Here is a 13443-nt window from a genome sequence, read left to right on the forward strand (position 1 = left end):
TCATATGTGTTATTTCATAGTTTTGAAGTCTACACTATTATTCTACAAGGTAGAAAATAGTTTTTTTTTAAATAAAAAAAATGGAATGAGTAGGTGTGTCCAAACTCTTGACCGGTACTGTTTGTGTCATGATGGTACAGTACTGTATGTTTTAAGTGAGCTGGCCTCTCTGACTGTCTGTTCCTAGGACTGCAGACACACAGGCCGTTGAAGGGCTGAAAGGGTTGGGGGATGGATTAGCTAGCGACTGACCTGGGCATGGGTCAGAGAGATAGAGGGAGGGGGAGAGGGAGAGAGAAAAAGACAGGGGGGAGAGAGAGAGAGTGGAAGAGAGACAGGGAGAGAACACAGAGGAGATAGAGAGATGTACATAGATGATGTGTATGATAGAGAGAAGAAAGGGTAAGTAGGACAAGACCTCTCTCATTACATCACTCTCACTGAGAAGCCGCGAGCACTCAAAGGCCTAGAGTTAGTGTTGTTAGCATTACCCAGGTTGACGGTGAGTTTGACCCGGCCCGCTTCCAGCTCCAGACGCAGGGTGTCAGCTGAGTCCTGGGAGGTGGTGGCCAACAGCAGCCCAAAGGCCCTCTGGGACATAAAGCGTAGCGCTACGTCCTCGGCCTCCGTGTGCATGCTGACTGGCAGCGTCACCTTCAGGTACATGCTGCCGTCGTAGCTCAGCACAGTGGCCTCTGTGTGTGACACCCAAAGACAGAGAAACAGGGTTAGCTAATGTTTTGGTTACAAATGTTCCCGTACAGTACAGAACCTTTTCCTATACACTCAACACTGAATAAGCACATGATTCAGAATAAATTAAGAATTCAATGTAAGATGTGAACTTTGCTGAACCACATCTAACAGTGTTTTTCCATGTCTGTCTGTTTGTCAGTTTCCTGCAGCAACACTAGATGGCAGGAAAAGCCTGTAATACACCACACAGCTCTGTTATGTGATGCCTCTCTAATCATCCTCTTCTCATAGATTTCTATTCAGGTCACAAATAGGATGAGGATTACATTTATATCCCTCAATGTTATCAGCCAAATGGCTTCACAATGGGGTTCCTCTCCTCTCAGTGAGAAAGATCTACGTGGTAGATGCAGGGTGATTTAGACTTATGGAGAGCCCACCGCAATACTGATGAATCACTGATACTCAGCAGTGAGATGCAATTCAGCAATGTATTCCTCACGTACTGCCACTTCACTAACAGATCACTAATGAAGTGGGAAGTTACCCCTTGAATGACTCACATAGATGTGATTTAATTTACATTGTCTGTATGAAATGTCTGAAAACTTTTTAAAAGTTTCGCGGTATCATTTCAACCGGGAGCAACATTCCCCATCCCGCTGTCCCTCTCTCACAGGTTCCCCATCCCGCTGTCCCTCTCTCACAGGTTCCCCATCCCGCTGTCCCTCTCTCACTGCCCCCACAGTTTCCCCATCCCGCTGTCCCTCTCTCACTGCTCTCACAGTTTCCCCATCCCGCTGTCCCTCTCTCACTGCTCTCACAGTTTCCCCATCCCGCTGTCCCTCTCTCACTACTCTCACAGGTTCCCCATCCCGCTGTCCCTCTCTCACTGCCCCCACAGTTTCCCCATCCCGCTGTCCCTCTCTCACTGCTCTCACAGTTTCCCCATCCCGCTGTCCCTCTCTCACTGCTCTCACAGTTTCCCCATCCCGCTGTCCCTCTCTCACTACTCTCACAGTTTCCCCATCCCGCTGTCCCTCTCTCACTGCTCTCACAGGTTCCCCATCCCGCTGTCCCTCTCTCACTGCTCTCACAGTTTCCCCATCCCGCTGTCCCTCTCTCACTGCTCTCACAGTTTCCCCATCCCGCTGTCCCTCTCTCAGTTTCCCCATCCTGCTGTCCCTCTCTCACTGCTCTCACAGTTTCCCCATCCCGCTGTCCCTCTCTCACTGCTCTCACAGTTTCCCCATGCCGCGGTCCCTCTCTCACTGCTCTCACAGTTTCCCCATCCCGCTGTCCTTCTCTCACTGCTCTCACAGTTTCCCCATCCCGTTGTCCCTCTCTCACTGCTCTTACAGTTTCCTCATCCTGCTGTCCCTCTCTCACTGCTCTCACAGTTTCCCCATGCCGCTGTCCCTCTCTCACTGCTCTCACAGTTTCCCGATCCCGCTGTCCCTCTCTCACTGCTCTCACAGTTTCCTCATCCCGCTGTCCCTCTCTCACTGCTCTCACAGTTTCCTCATCCCGCTGTCCCTCTCTCACTGCTCTCACAGTTTCCCCATCCCGCTGTCCCTCTTTCTCACCGCTTTCACAGTTTCCCCAACCCGCTGTCCCTCTCTCACCACTTTCACAGTTTCCCCAACCCGTTGTCCCTCTCTCTCACCGCTTTCACAGTTTCCCCAACCCGCTGTCCCTCTCTCTCACCGCTCTCACAGTTGGGACCCAGGTAGCCCGTGCTGGTGCAATCACACACATGACGGTTCCAGCCCTCACGGCACTGCCCACCGTTGCCACAGACGTCTCTGCCACACCTGACGTGAGTTTCCCTGGTGCAGAAGCTGCTGACTCCAGAGGCACTCTGGATCTCTGCCAGTCTCCTCAGGTCCCAGCTCCGTCCATCCATGAACAGGTCCCGCATGCAGCCCACGTAGCCCAGGTTGAGGGGGGCCGTCCAGACTTCTGGGGGGAGGATGAGGCGCTGGCGTTCCTCGGGCAGACCCCCCAGGTACAATTCCCCCTCCAGGTCTAAGATCTCATTGCCTTCATTCGCAGAGAATGGTGTACTGCGGCTGTTCACCGAGATGAAGCCTGAAGGAAAAAACAGAGTGAGTCAACTAGTATCAAGGCTGTCTCACCTCACTGTATGTGTGTTTGAGAAGATGTGCAGGTGTGTGTGAGTAATGAGTGTTGGTGGAGGAGTGGGAAGATAAAGTGAGAGTGTGAGTTCCTGTGTTGCTATTGGAGGATGTGATAAACACAGTGGTTCTAGCTATTCATTGGGATATAACATCAAACAGAAGAGGATATCCACAAGGTATACCAGGTGTAAAACTGTGGAATGACTAATGAAGAAGAATGTCTCAGGTCTTTGTCATAGCATAATCCTCTGTTATCAATAAGCTGTAAGCAAACCGGCTGGAATCACTGGGCTCGGCTAATGAGGACAGACATTTCCCCACATGAGGTAGGTGACAGTATAATTGGCCACTTGCAAAATAGGTTAAGGCAATTTATGAAATGTCATACATAGATTATAACTGCTAAAAATAAGACTGTAATTAAAACTGGATATGCACACAGCATCTCTGACTGCAGCAAAGAAACATTTAAAGTAAGCTAAAATATGAGTGTCTCTGTATAGTTATAGTGAATGTAATTTCACAAGCCAGAAACTTTGTCATCTCACTATGGGACATGTCCCCATTAGGCTCACTGATTGAAGCCTTATTCAATCACACCTAACAGGCCAATCAGAGCTTATCAGAACCATCATGTGTGCTTCCCCTCACCCTTACGCCCCTCCCTCTGGAAGTCCACGTGGCACCACTCCCCATCGTTGACCCTCTTGTTGCTGGCCTTCATCTTGATGGTGCCAGAGCCCATGTCCATCACCAGGTAGAGAAAGCCATCCATTAGCTCCATGGCAAAGTAATCAGCCCTGGCCTGCCTGTCCGGCTGTCTGTCTGGGTCCCGCAGACGTCTGTCCCCGTGGCTGAACAGCAGCAGGCCGCTGGGCTCCGTGGTCCGGAAGTCAAAGGAGATGGAGCCGGTCTTCTTGGTGTTCCACCTGGGCAGGGTGAGGTAGGAGGCGGGCGTGTCGAAGGTGACTGGCTCCAGGGCAGCCACATCCTCACAGCGGAAGGTCAGGTCACCGTGAACACTGACCTGAGGGTCCCGCTCTGCAGCCAGACGAGACAGCTCCAGTCTGAACTCATTGTTCTTGTAAATCACCTATAGGGACAGGAACAAGGGACGGGACTGTCACTGAGTGGGTGGCTGCAGAGACCACTTACTGTCCTGTTATTGACCTCATTCCTCACTCTTTTCTGCAATTTTACTCAATACCAAACCTTAAAATTCAATCAACAATTTGTCATTCATTGAAACTGTTTCTATCTATGAAATGTGACAAAAGATTCCACTGTGTAATTGTATATATTTTTTTACAGTCATACTTCAAACAACAACATACATAATGCCATTAATCATTACTAGACATCCACTCCAGACATTACAGAATACATGACTGAATAGATTACAGAATACATGACTGAATACAAAACATCAGATCATAAAGATAATCTCCCTGTCTGCCACCCTGCCTGTCTTCATGCCTGCCTGCCTGTCTTCATGCCTGCCTGCCTGTCTTCATGCCTGCCTGCCTGTCTTCATGCCTGCCTGCCTGTCTTCATGCCTGCCTGCCTGTTTTCATGCCTGCCTGCCTGTTTTCATGCCTGCCTGCCTGTTTTCATGCCTGCCTGCCTGTCTTCATGCCTGCCTGCCTGTCTTCATGCCTGCCTGCCTGTCTTCATGCCTGCCTGCCTGTCTTCATGCCTGCCTGCCTGTCTTCATGCCTGCCAGCCTGTCTTCATGCCTGCCTGCCTGTCTTCATGCCTGCCTGCCTGCCTGTCTTCATGCCTGCCTGCCTGCCTGTCTTCATGCCTGCCTGCCTGCCTGTCTTCATGCCTGCCTGCCTGCCTGTCTTCATGCCTGCCTGCCTGCCTGTCTTCATGCCTGCCTGCCTGTCTTCATGCCTGCCTGCCTGTCTTCATGTTTTTTACCCCTCCACCACCCCACTCTTCGGAGGACAAATATCTTTACGTTGTTTTTTTACAGCTTTTCTGCTACATATACATACATTTTACATATACATTTTACATACACATTTTACATATAGTTGAAGTCGGAAGTTTACATACACCTTAGCCAAATACATTTAAACTCAGTTTTTCACAATTCCTGACATTTCATCCAAGTAAAAATTCCCTGTCTTAGGTCAGTTAGGATCACCACTTTTTTTTAAGAATGTGAAATGTCAGAATAATAGTAGAGAGAATGATTTATTTCAGCTTATATTTCTTACATCACATTCCCAGTGGGTCAGAAGTTTACATACACTCAATTAGTATTTGGTAGCATTGCCTTTAAATTGTTTAACTTCGGTCAAACGTGTTGGGTATTGGGTAGCCTTCCACTAGCTTCCCACAATAAGTTGGGTGAATTTTGGCCCATTCGTCCTGACAGAGCTGGTGTAAATGAGTCAGGTTTGTAGGGCTCCTTGCTCACACACGCTTTTTCAGTTCTGCATAAATTTTCTATGGGATTGAGGTCTAGGCTTTGTGATGGCCACTCCAATACCTTGACTTTGTTGTCCTTAAGCCATTTTGCCACAACTTTGGAAGTATGCTTGGCGTCATTGTCCATTTGGAAGACCCATTTGCGACCAAGCTTTAACTTCCTGACTGATGGCTTGAGATGTTGCTTAATATATCCACATAATTTTACTTACTCATGATGCCATCTATTTTGTGAAGTGCACCAGTCCCTCCTGCAGCAAAGCACCCCCACAACATGATGCTGCCACCCCCGTGCTTCATGGTTGGGATTGTGTTCTTTGGCTTGCAAGCCTCCCCCTTTTTCCTCCAAACATAACGATGGTCATTATGGCCAAACAGTTCTATTTTTGTTTCATCAGACCAGAGGACATTTCTCCAAAAAGTACGATCTTTGTCCCCATGTACAATTGCAAACCGCAGTCGGGGTTTTTTATGGCGGTTTTGGAGCAGTGGCTTCTTCCTTGCTGAGTGGCCTTTCAGGTTATGTCAATATAGGACTCGTTTTACTGTGGATATAGATACTTTTGTACCTGTTTCCTCCAGCATGTTCACAAGGTCCTTTGCTGCTGTTCTGGGATTGATTTGCACCTTTCACACCAAAGTACGTTCATCTCTAGGAGACAGAACGCGTCTCCTTCCTGAGCGGTATGATGGCTGCGTGGTCCCATGGTGTTTCTACTTGCGTACTATTGTTTGTACAGATGAACGTGGTACCTTCAGGCGTTTGGAAATTGCTCCCAGACTTGTGGAGGTCTACAATTTAGTTTCTGAGGTCTTGGCTGGCTTCTTTTGATTTTCCCATGATGTCAAACAAAGAGGCACTGAGTTTGAAGGTAGGCCTTGAAATACATCCACAGGTACACCTCCAATTGACTCAAATTATGTCAATTAGCCTATCAGAAGCTTCTAAAGCCATGACATAATTTTCTGGAATTTTCCAAGCTGTTTAAAGGCACAGTCAACTTACTGTATGTACACGTCTGACCCACTGGAATTGTGATACAGTGAGTTATAAGTGAAATAATCTGGCTGTAAACAATTGTTGGAAAAATTGCTTGTGTCATGCACAATGTAGATGTCCTAACTGACTTGCCAAAACTATAGTTTGTTAACAAGACAATTGTGGAGGGGTTGAAAAACGAGTTTTAATGACCCCAACCTAAGTTTTTGTAAACTTACGACTTCAACTGTACATGGTACTTTTATATAAAGCAGTCACATAACAATAATACATTATCAAACATAAGCTCTTTAATCCCACCCCTCAGCCACTCTCAGCCCATCCCACCTACCACCATAGACCACCCTCGTTTGGTTTCCATGTGCCATGTATCTTTCAATTGTGCTGTGATGTTTTACATCATTTTTGAATGTTTCTAATCGTATATTATCCACAGATTGTGAGCTAAAGATGAAAACCTTTCCTACGAGAATTATTATATTATTTACTGACCAACTTTCCAAATCGCCCAACACTGCTAATTGTAAGGTTAATTTTAAGTGCATGTTGTGGTTTTTTAACAATTCTGCCTGCCTGTCTTCATGCCTGCCTGTCTTCATGCCTGCCTGTCTTCATGCCTGCCTGCCTGCCTGCCTGCCTGCCTGCCTGCCTGTCTGTCTGCCTGTCTGTCTGTCTGTCTGTCTGTCTGTCTGTCTGTCTGTCTGTCTGTCTGTCTGTCTGTCTGTCTGCCTGCCTGCCTGCCTGTCTGTTACATGTACACTGTTCCTGTGTGCAGATGGAGGCAGCACAGCTGAACATGTTTTTAATTTTCACACCAACGGCACTTGCAGTCAAAACCTGACTGACGCCCTGCTTCAGGGTGATAACTTTAGTGTCTCTCTGAATCAAAATACACCAGGCAGCAGCTTGGATTCACACAATACCATTACCAGTAATCGCCAGGCCAAAAAATACATCTCATGAGAAAAATAAGAAGTGAACCACAGTATGAAAAATGCAATTGTTGGAGAGTCAACTTCAGCCATAGGTGGGAAAAGTACAAAATAGTAAAAATGTCAGAATGACACTCAATATCTCTCTCTTTTTTGGTAGTATCAATCATACTGATACAGACTCCTGATGCCTGTTACAGCGTAACATTGTGTGATAGATATTGGAGGACTACATAGTTTCAGAGCTAGGAGGTTTCTTTGGGAATTACTGATACACATACACTACCGTTCAAGAGTTTGGGCTCACTTCGAAATGTCCTTGTTTTTGAAAGAAAAGCACATATTTTTTGTCCATTAAAATAACATAAAATTGATCAGAAATACAGTGTAGACATTGTTAATGTTGTAAATGACTATTGTTCTTGGAAACGGCTGATTTTTTAAATGGAATATCTACATAGGCGTACAGAGGCCCATTATCATCAACCATCACTCCTGTGTTCCAATGGCATGTTGTGTTCGCTAATCCAAGTTTATCATTTTAAAAGGCTAATTTAATTGATCATTAGAAAACCCTTTTGCAATTATGTTAGTACAGCTGAAAACTGTTGTTCTGATTAAAGAAGAAGCAATACAACTGGCCTTCTTTAGACTAGTTGAGTATCTGGAGCATCAGCATTTGTGGGTTCGATTACAGGCTCAAAATGAACTTTCTTCTGAAACTCGTCAGTCTATTCTTGTTCTGAGAAATTAAGTCTATTCCATGCGAGAAATTGCCAAGAAACTGAAAATCTCATACAACATACTCCCTTCACAGAACAGATCAAACTGGCTCTAACCAGAATAGAAAGAGGAGTGGGAGGCCCCGGTGCACAACTGAGCAAGAGGACAAGTACATTAGAGTGTCTAGTTTGAGAAACAGACGCCTCACAAGTCCTCAACTGGCAGCTTCATTAAATAGCACCTGAAAAACACCGGTCTCAACGTCAACAGTGAAGAGGCGACTACGGGATGCTGGCCTTCTAGGCAGAGTTCCTCTGTCCAGTGTCTGTGTTCTTTTGCCCATCTTAATCTTTTCTTTTTATTGGCCAGTCTGAGATATGGCTTTTTCTTTGCAACTCTGAAGCTGCCAACGGTGATATATTTTTTTAAAGGCTCAGTGTCGTTATCCTCGTAAGGGGAAGGTGCTGGAGTATTGAAAACAGGAGATCCAATCATTTTGACCTCTATCTTTTTAGATTTCTTTGCATTACTTGTTAAACAAAATATCTTTCTCTGAGCAATTGTATTGGTAGAAAATTATATAACTTGTAAAAAAAAAATGTAGCATACTATATAGCTCAGTATTTGTATTATTTATTTTATGCTGTCTTTTTTGCTAATCTTAATCAAGGGATCCAATCATTTTGGATCCCAATGTAAAGCCCACTGTATATTGTTCAGCCTGTTATCAAATGTATGTTTATCAGTAATTCCCTTCAGACCCATCCTAGCCCTGATATACAGTATAGTCCACCAATATCTATCACACAATGAATGTTACAGTACCTGATTTATTTTACTGTGTATCAGTATATTGTTATTAGGAATCCTGTAAAAAACACTTTAGGAAACCAGGACAGTGAGAAGCACTGCTCAATCAATGAAGAGGTGGACATTATTAATAAATGAAGGGGTCAACTAGACAAAGACAGAGGGAGGGATGTGCTGCCTGGGAATCCATGAAGAAGATCAATGTCTAATTTGGCTGTCAGGATGGTAAAGCTAAGACCTCACTAACACTGGCACAGTATTCATTACACATGTGCTCTGTCTGAGAGAGAGAAGGAGGAAGGGAGAAACATAGGGAGAGAGAGAGAGAGAGAGAGAGAGAGAGAGAGAGAGAGAGAGAGAGAGAGAGAGAGAGAGAGAGAGAGAGAGAGAGATGGGGAGGGAGAGAGCGATGGCGAGAGAGAGAGAGAGAGAGAGAGAGAGAGAGAGAGAGAGCGAGAGAGATGGGGAGAGGGGGGGGGTATAGGAAGGTCACAACGGGAGGGGGGAGTAGAACCTGCATTATTCAACAGAATAGAAAGTCTGATGTTCATATACAGGTAGACATGCTATTGTATATTTCAAGGCCATAACTACATTCATACCTGACCAATTACCATACTGTACAATGCCAGGTGATATGCAGAGGTATGCAAATGAAACACAGCTATGGCTCACTCTATGGCTCACAGCTATGGCTCACAGCTATGGCTCACTCTATGGCCCACAGCTATGGCTCACTCTATGGCTCACTCTATGGCTCACTCTATGGCTCACTCTATGGCTCACTCTATGGCTCACAACTATGGCACACAACTATGGCACACAGCTATGGCACACAACTATGGCACACAGCTATGGCACACACTGTGGCTACAGTATGGCTCACAGCTATGGCACACAGCTATGGCACACAGCTATGGCACACAGCTATGGCACACAGCTATGGCACACAGCTATGACACACAGCTATGGCACACAGCTATGGCTCACAGCTATGGCTCACAGCTATGGCTCACAGCTATGGCTCACAGCTATGGCTCACTCTATGGCTCACTCTATGGCTACACATCTAAACACTTAGAGCAGTGCATGTGTTCACACATTACAATCTGTCATTAACTAGCAACTGAAAAAATTTATAAATATAAACGTGGTATGTTCTTCCTGTGTGATGCACTGGGAGGTTTAACATCTAAATTCCAAGTGACGCATTCCTCAACAACAACAAAAAATCTGTCATGTTACAAAGTGAATGGTGTTTGTGAATACAGCTCAACAAAAGCCCTATGACAGTGTGTATTCCCAGATCAGTCCCTGATGAGAGCAGTTGACCAGTACTTACGTCTTTGAGACAGCCCATGAAGTTACTGCTGACTGGGGAGCCAGGGAGGTCAGCCGTGTTGGGACTCCCCCCAATGTAGAACAAGTCATCAGAGCCCAGCATGGTGTAGTCCTCCTGGGTGTAGCCGGTGGTGGACAGGATCCCATCCACAGAGACAGTCACCTGGGCGGCCAGAGAGAAATGGAGGTATGGAGAAAGTGGGAGGAGGAAAGAGAGAACAGACAGAAAGAGACAAAAAGGGAAATGTGGAAAGAATTTGAATTCAACATCAAATTAAACAATGCACTGCTATGTTTTTGCGTTAAATGCTGGCCTTTAAATTTGTTTGAATTCTTAGCTGTAAGAGTCATGAGTGCAGTTGGAGGGCCCAGCCATTCTCAGAAGCTTCCTACTTTTTCTCGATTCTCGACAGATAGGGAGGGTTGATGAAAAGTAAATTATGATATAATCATTCCATCAATATTTGGGATTTCAGTACAATATTATACAGTATATCTAAGTATGTCTGTAGATGTGAACTTGAGATGACACCCATTCCATGACAGATACAGTAGTTCATCATCGGAAATGTCTGCCAGAGGATGTAATGTTCCTTTCTCTACCATAAGCCCCCTCCAACATGGTTTTACAAAATTTGGCAGTATGTCCAACCAGCCTCACAACTACAGACCACGTGTAACCACGCCAGTCCAGGACCTCAAAATCCGCCTTCTTTACTTGCGGGATAGGCTGAAACCAGCCACCTGGACCACTGATGAAACTGTGGGTTTGCACAACCAAAAAATCTCTGCACAAACTGTCAGAAAACATCTCAGGGAAGCTCATCTGCGTGCTCATCATCCTCACCAGGGTCTTGACCTGAGTGCAGTTCGGCGTCGTAACAGACTTCAGTGAGCAAATGCTCACCTTCAATGGCAACTGGCACCCTGGAGAAGTGTGCTCTTCATGGATGAATCTCGGTTTCAACTGTAATGGACAGATGGCAAATCGGTTTGTTGGGCGAGCGGTTTGCTGATATCAACGTTGTGAACAGAGTGCCCCATGGTGGCGGTGGGGTTATGGTATGGGCAGGCATAAGCTACAGACAATGAACACAATTGCATTTTATCAATGTCAGTTTGAATGCACAGAGATACCGTGACAAGATCCCATTGTCGTGCCATTCATCACCTCATGTTTCAGCATGATAATGCACGGCCCCATTTCGCAAGGATCTGTATACACTTCCTGGAAGCTGAAAATGTCCCAGTTCTACCATGGCCTACATACTCACCAGACATGTCACCCATTGAGAATGTTTTGGATGCTCTGGATCGACGTGTATGACAGCGTGTTCCAGAGCCCTTCAATATCCAGCAAATTCGCACAGCCATTGAAGAGGAGTGGGACAACATTCCACAGCCTGATCAACTCTATGTGAAGGAGATGTGTCACGCTGCATGAGGCAAACGGTGGTCACACCACATACTGACTCGTTTTGTGATCCACGCCCCTACTTTCTTTTTAAGGCATCTGTGACCAACAGATGCATATCTGTATCCCCAGTCATGTGAAATCCATAGATTAGGGCCTAATGATTTATTTACATTGACTGATTTCCTTATATGAACTGTAACTCAGTACAATCTTTGAAATTGTTGCATATTACGTTTATATTTTTGTTTAGTGTGTATATATATACATATCTACTAGTTAGCTAGTGATAGGGATGCACAAGCTAGGCCTATTTGAAACACTGCCTTCTGGCAGAATTTACCCGCCAGATTCAGAAGCGTGCAAACCCCCATTAGAATAAAAAGCTTGAAACCCCATTCGATTTTGGCCAAAAGTTTATAGGGAAAAAAACTGTCAAATATAATAGTTTCAGTATAGTTTTCTTTTTTTAAAACAGGTTTGTTAATTATTTCAGTTGACAAAATCTTTTATGATTCTTTTTTCTTTTTTTAGTTTTCGTTTCCTATAATAACCTTGCGCTGTACAGCACGTGGTTTACACAACCCTGCGTGGATTGGTCAACTCTCACAAAGTTTCCCCCATCAGACGTGATCATGTGTCACGTGATCATCTTTGAAATCGCTGGCTAATCGTTGACAAGAGGCAGGGTCTGTGTTATCCTTGTTTCATCAACAAAACCAAGTGGGCCAGAGAGATACATTTGGATACATTAGTAACCTGCAAGTTCAATACACTAGAGAGGAATAGACCCCTTTGCCACACGAGGATGATGCGCGCAAATTGGTGGCAGAACAAGGTTCTTATAAAATGGCAGACAAAAAAGCCTCTATTTACATGTTGCTTATGAGTGCATTTCACACTACTTTTGGATTATAATTGGATTTTAAGATTCGTATGAATGTCCTGCTTATTATGTTTGTGCCATCATCGCAAATCAACTGCATTATACTTAAAAACACTAACCAGTAAAAAGCCTATTTGGCTAGCTTTCGCTACAGCCTATATCAATGAGTGTTAGTATTCTAGCTAACAATTACTGCATCCAAAACATCTTTGTAAGCGCATGAGAACCCCGGAAAAGCTTTTGTGTTTAGAATGAATAAAAACTGGGCGCAGATGGCGATGGCGTTTTTACTGCCGCCAGGAGTCGCGAGCAGCGTGTTGTGTACTGTCAAAGGGGTCTATACTGTAGGCCTAATAATATTATGTGAATTCTGAAGACCATTATTGCTGACTGACAAATACTATGTTTCGCAGAGGTCCTCTGAGAAAAGCGAAGCTCAGCCACCTGCACTCTGTGTCCTTGAGCTAAGCACATAACACTAATTGCTCAGGCGGGTGTCTCAAGTAGAGTGGGATATGCACAAACAAATATACAAATATAAGCACCCACCCACTCTGAGGGATTGCCCCGTTCTGAACATTAGTTATTGGTGTTTCCTGGTTTTAAATGTACTTCCCTCATTAAAGGACAAGACATTTTTATGTCTGCTGTTTCTGTTTAGAGCTGTAATGAATCTGTAGCTTCAATTGTAGGCAAGGATGAACAAAGGAGTTGTTGAAAGTGTGTGTGTGTATGTGTGTGTCTGTGAGAGAGCGAGTCAAAGAGAGAGTGTGTGTGTGTGTGTGTGTGTGTGTGTCAGAGAGTGTGTGATTGAGGGTGTGTGAGAGAGAAAGCAATTGGGGATAGCGAGAGAGAGACAAGAGTTATTTATTTCACTTTAGTTTATCCATTTCACTTGGTTTGGCAATGTAAACATATGTTCCCCATGCCAATAAATCCTCTTGAATTGAATTGAGAGAGACAAAATAGAAAGAAAGAGCTATTTTGTTTAGAAGAGGAATCCAGCTTGTGAAAACGGACCACCAGAGCTTGTTAAAAAAAAAAGTTTCCACAAGAGGTGC

General features: G+C 44.9%; 1 protein-coding gene across 1 annotated transcript in view; it reads right to left on the reverse strand.

Moving 5' to 3' along the window:
• The window catches only part of LOC120021048 (neurexin-2-like), a 113430-nt gene that overhangs the window by 27448 nt on the left and 72539 nt on the right, over window positions 1-13443 (reverse strand). Inside the window, exons 5-8 of the mRNA XM_038964697.1 lie at window positions 10084-10245; window positions 3489-3930; window positions 2404-2787; window positions 492-695 (exon numbers count right to left, since the gene is read on the reverse strand). Of these exons, the coding sequence (XP_038820625.1) occupies window positions 492-695; window positions 2404-2787; window positions 3489-3930; window positions 10084-10245 (1192 nt within the window). The remainder of the gene's footprint in view (window positions 1-491; window positions 696-2403; window positions 2788-3488; window positions 3931-10083; window positions 10246-13443) is intronic.

The sequence above is a fragment of the Salvelinus namaycush genome, chromosome 26 (genome assembly GCF_016432855.1).
Source record: "Salvelinus namaycush isolate Seneca chromosome 26, SaNama_1.0, whole genome shotgun sequence".
Classification (NCBI taxonomy): domain Eukaryota; kingdom Metazoa; phylum Chordata; class Actinopteri; order Salmoniformes; family Salmonidae; genus Salvelinus; species Salvelinus namaycush.